This window comes from Morus notabilis, unplaced genomic scaffold, assembly GCF_000414095.1.
Source record: "Morus notabilis unplaced genomic scaffold, ASM41409v2 Scaffold2243, whole genome shotgun sequence".
Lineage (NCBI taxonomy): Eukaryota > Viridiplantae > Streptophyta > Magnoliopsida > Rosales > Moraceae > Morus > Morus notabilis.
In genome coordinates, this window is record NW_010360063.1 from 1 (window position 1) to 8,498 (window position 8,498).

General features: G+C 33.7%; 1 protein-coding gene across 1 annotated transcript; it reads left to right on the plus strand.

Annotated features, from left to right (window-relative positions):
- Positions 1–5,323: 5,323 nt before the first annotated feature.
- Positions 5,324–8,498, plus strand: LOC21385287 (probable polygalacturonase). The gene is made up of 6 exons (XM_024164095.1): positions 5,324–5,478; positions 6,178–6,495; positions 6,591–6,711; positions 6,829–7,003; positions 7,104–7,174; positions 7,390–8,498. The coding sequence occupies exons 1-6, from the start codon at positions 5,473–5,475 to the stop codon at positions 8,061–8,063; spliced, it is 1,365 nt and encodes a 454-aa protein (XP_024019863.1). The 5' UTR covers positions 5,324–5,472; the 3' UTR covers positions 8,064–8,498.

The window sequence follows — 8,498 nt, forward strand, 5'->3', positions numbered from 1 at the left end:
GAAACAATTAACTCTCTCTTTTTTATGTGGGTCATGCCTCCCTCATAACAAAAATCAACGGAACCTTAATAAAACTCAAATTTTAAACTCAAATCAACAAAAATCAACGGAACCTTAATAAGAATTTATTTGCTCAATAATTCTTCATAAGAATTTACCTGAGACCAAAAGTTACTATGTCCACGTAACGTTTTTGTTTTTGTTTTTTTTTCCTTCCCTTACTTGGTGACTCATGATTGACGTGCTGCCCGTTTCCAACTTAAAATGATTCGAGACGTGCTTCTTATTCTTTTCATTTCAAATGTTCGTCTGAAATTATTGACTTGTTTTCTCTTCAAGCGTTCCAAGTGGGTTTGAACTGGTATTTAGTTTTAAATCCAAGTTTGGCTGACTCCATGTTAAAATTTTGAACCGGTTAGTCTTAAATCCATGTTTGGTTGTTAAAATTTTGAATTTGCACTTTGGTTGAGCACTCCTGGGAACCCAAAATTTTGAGTTTTAGAGAACTTAGGGGTTGTTCTTTTAGAGTGTAACTTAAGTGTAGTTTTTGAGTTATAACTTGAGTTGAAGTTAGAACTTGAATAAAGTTGAGTAAAATTGAATAAAATTAAAACTTAAAAGAACGTGAACTTGAATAAAGTTGAAACTTGAGTTGTATTTTTTTGAGTTTTATGGACAAAAGAACATGCTTAAAGTCTCCTGGCGTTTGGTTCATGGATTCAAACCATGTGATTAGAATTATTTTCGATTTACATGTATTTTTTGTGAGAGAAAAAACTGTAGCGAACCACGAACCATGATTCGAATCAAGGAACGAATCTAGGTACCAAACGGTTATTTTACCGATTCGAGTTTTCAATTTTATGTTTTTACAGTAAAAAACTTTCAAAAAATGTCACATCTAACTTTTTCTGCTATAGTGAAAAGCTTTAAGAAAATATCACATCTCAATTCGAATTAAAAACTCAAATTCATGAAGTGAACGAGGCCTTATTCTCCTTTAACTTCTCTTGAATTTGAACCTATTTGCTACATTTTTTTTTGTTCTATTTCTGAATTACTCACAATTATAACACTAACAAAACATTAAGGATGTGTTTGGCGTAAAGATCCGTATTATAGTTCAGATTATGATTTATGATTTGTTATAGTGTTTTCTCTCACAAAAAATACATATAAATTAAAAATAATTCTAAATTATGAATCTGAATTCATAAATTGAACGTCTTCTAATTCGTACTTTTATTTTCTGATGTGATATTTTATTTCTTATTTTAAATATATATAAGTTGAAACTCAAAGGTTTAAAATTACACGATTTGAACTCGCAGAGCTAATGGAGCAGGTATCTTTCTTCATCTTCATCTTTCTCTCTCTCTCTCTCTTTTTTTTTTTTTTCCTTTAATGGGTTGCATTATAGTTGAGAAAAAAACAAGAGAAAAGACATCAAGTTTGCTGGCGGTTCGGTCGTCTACTTAATGAGATATAGTCATGTTGTAGGGACATTGAATGGGATAATAGCCAAAGATTTGTTCTCATCACACCCACGTGATCTAGGCCTCCCTTGGCTAAGCGAAAAAAATGATGAAATTGCACACACACAAGTCAATGTGAAAGCCCAAATGGGTTGTTTTCCCCTTTGCAAAATTTATCACCCCAAAAAATTCATGAGTTAAAGATTTTAAGAGCTCCAACAAGTCCCTCGTAGAGAATCCTTAGATGGGTTTCTTTTCTTTTCTTTGTCAGATTTGTTTTCTCCTAGGAACATGTTCGAGAACTTGTGTCTGGTTTTGATCAAGGAAAAACAAAAACAAAAAAAAAACAAAAAACTTATGGGGGTTTTTCCCTTTCACGTCAGTTTACTACTACTATTACACTTGTCCGGTTTCTCCCCCAAGGCAAAGAGAATAGATCAGATAGTAAGTACTTAATGCCCACTTTACGTGGTTTGACAGATTTCTGTGTTGAATTAGGCTATGTATACAAAGTACCATTTTCTTAGTCTTTTAAGGTACAGTGTTTCAGACAAAAAACACATGTTGATTGTTGGTTGAACAGACTCAATCCTCAATCATAATCTCAGTAAGAATGAGTTTTGTCTGGTTTCCTTCTTTCTTTCCTTTTTTTTTTTTTTTTTTTTTTTTTTTTTTTTTTTTTTTTTTCCCCCTCTTTCGCTTCTCATTGACCTAAGAATTTCCAACCGCGGCTGCATTCATTTAACAACGTCTCTGTTGTCCCACATCGACATTCATGAATAACAACTTTTCGGCGATCTTGAATTTTACGCCTTTTTGCAATCTGGCGAAAAGCTGATAAAATCGGATCCATGTATATAAAAATTCAGTATCAAATGTGAAACCTTTGAAAACCCCAAAACTAGTAAGCTTGCTTTTGACTACTCTTTTTCCCCCTCGTTTTTAAAATGACATGGTTTAATATATAAGCAAAAAATAATTCATTCATGCCGGTTGCGGTGATATAATTTAAAGTTAGAGCAATCAAGTTTTTTTTTTTAAATAATAAAATAATAATAATAATAATAATAATAATAATACTAATAAAGTGGTGTGGAGACAACAAAGATGAAGCATACTAGGGCCACCAGTACTAATGTAGTAATGTCTTTTTTCCTCAAACTATTTGTCTTATAATTTATGAAAACTATGCGACTTTGATACATGATAGAAAATATTAAAAAGCTTGTTTAATTCAAAACTGGTATTGGAAGATGTCTTCATCCATTTGAACCGACACCCTTTTTGGCGTTACAGCTTTTAAGTGCGCAAATGCAGAAGAAGATCAGCTCTGTATAAATGCATTCTGCACTGTTTCCAACCATGTTTTATGCTTTCGAATGTTAGCCAAGGCCAACCAAATGATAAACTGATAGAAGACAATTCTAGAACATGGAAATAAAAAAGGAAAAAAAAAAAAAAAAACAGAGAGAGAGAGAGAAAGTGCAGAACAAGAGAATAGTGCTGTCGGTGGCACAAGAAAAACATATATAGGAATTGAAATAGCAAGAGATGATTCTTCTTTCAATTCAACTATGACAATAGAACTAAGAATAAAAAGACAAAAAAACTGTTGTAGTGTTGTTCTGTTGATAAGAAAAGACTCGCAACAATCCGTTTAATTTGAGTTGAGATATGATTTTGTGTGAGAATTTTTTACTGTAATAAAAAAATTAAATGTGACTGTTTCTGTGAACTTTTTATTGTAGTAAAATTTGAATTTTAAATTCAAATTGACGAAATGAACGGGACCATTATATTTTTATTATATTTTTGTTGAACTTAGCATGTAAAAAAGAGATTGCTTCAAAATCTGCTAAAGAGTTTCATTTCATGTATAATATACCATTTCTTTCACACGAAAGAGAAAAGAGTTTCACCATCTTTGATGTCCAACTTGGCACAGCTTTCTCATCTTCTACATAGAAGCAGGAATCATCTTAAAGCTTATAAATTCCAAAAGCTCCAAAATTAAATTGAAAATACAAATAATTAAAAAAAAAGGGTGACGTGTCAAGGAACTTGGTCTAATGGGACCAAAAGAAGCATGACTGACGGTAAGACACTCAATCTCTCTCTCTCTCTCTCTCTCCCTTTCTCTCTCTAAACTATTTCAGTGTTGTGTTATGTTCTGTCCAGTGATTGAGGCCAGGCTAGCATCTTTACATGATTGAGAGCGGGTCCCACATTCTCCCTCCTCTGCTCTGTCAACCCACATGCGGTCTCAATGCCCCATGCACTCCTTCACTTATTTTATTCCCTTTATTCTCCCATCACCCAAGCTGTCACCAAAACTCCATACCACCTATCACATTCTCTCCCCCAAAACCACTCCAAAGTCCAATCCAAAGACCTCCCTTTCACATACCACAATTTGGCATACTTTGATCAACTTTCTCCCCATTCTTTGGTCACACCACCGGTGAGGTTATCAAAACACTCCCTAATGTTCCTTTCTTCTCACCACTAATTGGTTTTCACGAAGTTGTAAGCAAAACAAGACATCACTGGCGTGTGCGATTGCATTTTTAACGTTCGTTTAATGCATTGATTCGAGTTTTAAATTTGAATTAAGATATAATTTTATATGAGAGTTTTTTATTGTTATAAAAAGTTAAATGTGATTATTTTTAAAAAATTTTTATTGTAACTAAACTTAAATTTTAAACTCGAATCGATAAAATAAACAGTTTCTAAGTTATTATCAATTTGAGTATAGATTTTGAGTTAAAGTTATAATTTGCGTTTGTGTTTAGATGTTCACATTTGAGTTATAGTTTAAATTGAGAGTCTATTTAAATTTGTGTTTAGATGGGTTAAAATTTAAATTTATATTTAGATAGTATTTTAATAAAAATTCAATAGTGATGAAAAATTTTAATAGGGTATATGATTGAAATTTTATTCGTCTTTTCGTTTTGAACACATAGAAAAAAATCATTTAAATCAGAATTAAAACGAAAAAGTTATTATGTTTTTAAGAATAGAAAAAATACTGTTAATTAATTTGAGTTTGATTTACGTGTATTTTTTATGAGAGAAAATACTATAACGAATCATGAATCATGATTCGAATTGAGATACGAATCTCCCAGCCAAACAACCTCTAAAATTAAAACTCAAATTAAAAAAAACATAAATTTAAATAAAATTATAACTTTTTCAATTTTTTTAAATTTTAATAAAAAAAACAGACCCTACAACACTGCTCCTAAAATATTTATTAGCCTTCTTACAATTTCAGTCTCTCTTTCTCTCTCTTCTCTTCTCTCTCTCTTCTAAATGGAGGGCCGTTTCAAACAATTGTGTCGGCGAGAGACGTTATTAATCATATTTGTATAGAGGGTAATTAGTGATCAGTGGCAATTAAGCCTCGTTCGTTTTGTTAATTTGAGTTTAAAATTTAAGTTAAGATATAATTTTATGTGAAAATTTTTTACTGTAATAAAAAAATTAAATGTGACTGTTTATGAGAATTTTTTACTGTAACAAAACTCAAATTCTAAATTCAAATCAGCGAAACGAACGAGACTTAAATATTCCCGTAATTTAGTATTTCCCCTTTTATATTCTAGTGGACTTTTCCAAGTTTTTGTTTTTTCCCTTCTTTATTTTTTCTATTTTTTGGCCGATGTACATATGGAAAGCTGTCATTTTTCCATTGTGGCAATATTTATTTAAAATTTCCTTTCTTGTATTGTATATTTCTTCCTTACCGTATATATATATATATATATATATTTACATTTGTGTCATTTATATAATTAATGTCCATAACTCGCTACTTACTCAAAAGCTCCCCTGTTTTTCTTTTCTTTTCCTTTTTTTTTTTTTTTGGTTTTTTCGTCTTCTCTTCTTCTTCTTCTTCTTTTACTGAAATTTTGTGGTCTTTGGGCATCACCAGCGACAATTCTCGTCTCTCTGGGCTCTGCTCTAGAGAGACTTTTGATCCACGAAGATGCTAGTAAGTACGTTTCTTTGATCTGGTTTGTTCAGTTTTTGGGCTTTCTCTTCTGCCAATTTTGGAATTAGCAGACTATAATTTGCCAAAAGTTTGACACTTTTTTTTTTTTTCATTCCTTTCATTCTCCTGAAGCAGTATGTTTGATTTCTTCAGTTTCTGTGGAGATGTCTGGTTTTGCTTTATCACCATTATTGAGCTTTGAGGGGTCAATTCAATTCTTCAAGCCTCTCAATTTTGTTTTTTGGTTTGTTTTGCTTTTAGGGTTCCTTGTAAATGCTCTGTTTTGGATATTGATTGTGTTCTTTATTAAATTTGGGAACTTTCATTGTGAATCTCACATTTCATATTCCTATTCCTGAATGATATTGACACTTAAAAATCTTTTCTCTCTGTTTTTTTTTTTTTTCAATTTTATTTAAAACATACATACTATTATGTCATTGTTCTTCCACTTTAAAAATGAGGGTTGAGCCTCTTTTTTTAATCTAGTGTCACATCCTTATCAATCAAAGCTTCAACTTTATTTTGTTTTTGATACTCTCTCTCTCTCTCTCTCTCTCTCTCTATATATATATATATATATGTATATATAATTACTTGATCAATGCTCAATTCAATGATTTTTCTATTTGTCAAGACTCTTCTGAGGCCGATCAAGTGGCTTGTTTTTGTTGTTTGGTTTTTCTCCTTTTTGATCAGGTGGTATTGCTCTTGCTGTTTTTGGCTTTGGGCAATGCCGTTGAAATAAACGGAGGAGATGGGCAATGCAATTACACTAAGCAAACACGGCAACCAAGACCACATAGTGTCTCCATTTTGGAATTTGGTGCAGTTGGAGATGGCAAAACATTGAACACCATTGCCTTCCAAAATGCAATCTTTTACCTCAAGTCCTTTGCGGATAAGGGTGGCGCGCAGCTTTATGTGCCGCCCGGGAGGTGGCTTACCGGAAGTATCAATCTCACCAGCCACCTCACTCTCTTCTTGGAGAAAGGCGCCGTCATCCTCGGATCTCAGGTACTTTTTTCTTTTTTTGCTGGAAAAAGACTACTTGTAATTTAAGATTCTGATGGGAGCTTTTCTTTGACATAATGAAATTTTTGCTTGTTTAGGACCCGAATCATTGGGAAGTTGTTGGACCTTTGCCCTCATATGGTAGAGGAATTGAAGTCCCCGGCAAAAGATACCGCAGCTTAATAAACGGCTACCAGTTACATGATGTGGTGATAACAGGTATGTATATCTTCAATTCTATTCTCTTTAAAGTCCAAACTTTTTTTTTATTTTTTGGTTAGGCAGTCTAATTCTGTTTCTCTTTTGGATTTTCTTGCATTTCATCAACTACACTAGGTGATAATGGAACCATCGACGGCCAGGGCTCGGTTTGGTGGGATTGGTTTAGCTCCGGTTCTCTAAACTACAGCCGCCCGCATATTGTGGAATTCGTCGATTCTGAATCTGTTGTAGTGTCAAATCTTACATTCTTGAATGCTCCTGCATATAACATCCATCCAGTATATTGCAGGTTCGTTACCTTTGGCGCTGGTGTTGCTATTTATTCTTGTAAACTTTTGCTCAATTTCAACGTGAATTTGAAACATTTATATGCTATGGACTCGATGCAGTGGTGTACATGTTCACAACATTTCGGTCTCCACTCCTTCGGACTCCCCTTACACTATTGGCATAGTCCCAGGTTGTAATCATCTTTATACTCTCTTACTTTTGAGTTCTAGTTTGAAATTGAAGTTATGAATTGGAAAAAAGTGGATAGAAAAACTCGGTGCTTCTAATGGCTAATTTTGAATTTAGAATCTAATGTTTGGCAATGAATTTTAAGTTTTTATATGCATCCAATGGGAGGAATTTTTTGCTGAGCACATGTTGACAGTAACGTTCCGAATCTTTCAGATTCTTCCTATGATGTGTGCATAGAGGACTGCACGATTAGCACGGGTTACGATTCAATTTCCCTCAAGAGTGGTTGGGATGAGTATGGCATTGATTATGGCAGACCAACCAAAAACATACATATCAGGCGGGTCGATTTGCGAGCATCGTCTGGCGCTTCTATTGCCTTTGGTAGTGAGATGTCTGGTGGCATATCCAATGTGCTTGTGGAACATGTCCACTTATACAACTCACATAGTGGTGTTGAGTTCAGAACAACGAAGGGCAGAGGTGGTTACATCGAAAATATCTTGATATCAGATGTTGTGATGAAAAATGTGTACAAGGCACTTGGTGCCTGTGGTCAGTGTGGTTCCCATCCAGATGACAAGTTTGATCCAAGTGCTCTACCAGTTTTGGATCACATCACAATCCAGAATGTGTTTGGCACAAATATCACTATTGCAGGGAGTTTCGTAGGCATTAAGGAATCTCCCTTCACTTCCATCTGTCTATTCAAGATTTCTTTGTCCATCAATTCAGGCTCTCCCACCCCTTGGGAATGTTCAGATGTTTCGGGATCTTCCGAATCAGTCCTCCCCGAACCCTGTCCCGAACTTAAAAACTCGTACTCAAATTCTTCCTCAGCTTGCTTTTCCTTGTCAACATTATATGGAAAAGCCTCAGCTTTATGATACTAGCCATTCCTTCACACAAACAGTTCTACAGCAAGGAAAAACAAAAAAGAGAAGCTTCTACCATATTTATTTGTTTGTTTCTTTCTCCCTTCATCCCTTTAGTTTCGCATTCTTATGGCATGTTGCGGTCTGCATATTTGTACAGCTTCATTTCTTCATTCATGTGTAAGGAAATTTTTGGTAGTTGATGGCAAATGAGGGGGACTTGGACATTGTTATTTGTTAAGCATTGCCTGTTTACATTTAATTGATTATTTTCTTTTGAATAAACAAATAAGGTTAGTGCATTTTAATAGTGCGTAATGTTTTATACTTTTATCTTGTTGATTAGTGTCAATCATGTCCGGTGAGGTGAAAATGTGAATTTTATTTAAAAAATAAAAAAAGTGGGGCCTTCTCACTTATGAGAATGAATCAATCAGACAAACTAGT

Coding starts and splice junctions, on each gene's coding strand:
- LOC21385287 (XM_024164095.1), top strand. Junction 6,712..6,828: donor ACATGATGTGGTGATAACAG/GTATGTATATCT, acceptor CAACTACACTAG/GTGATAATGGAACCATCGAC. Junction 7,004..7,103: donor ATCCATCCAGTATATTGCAG/GTTCGTTACCTT, acceptor GACTCGATGCAG/TGGTGTACATGTTCACAACA.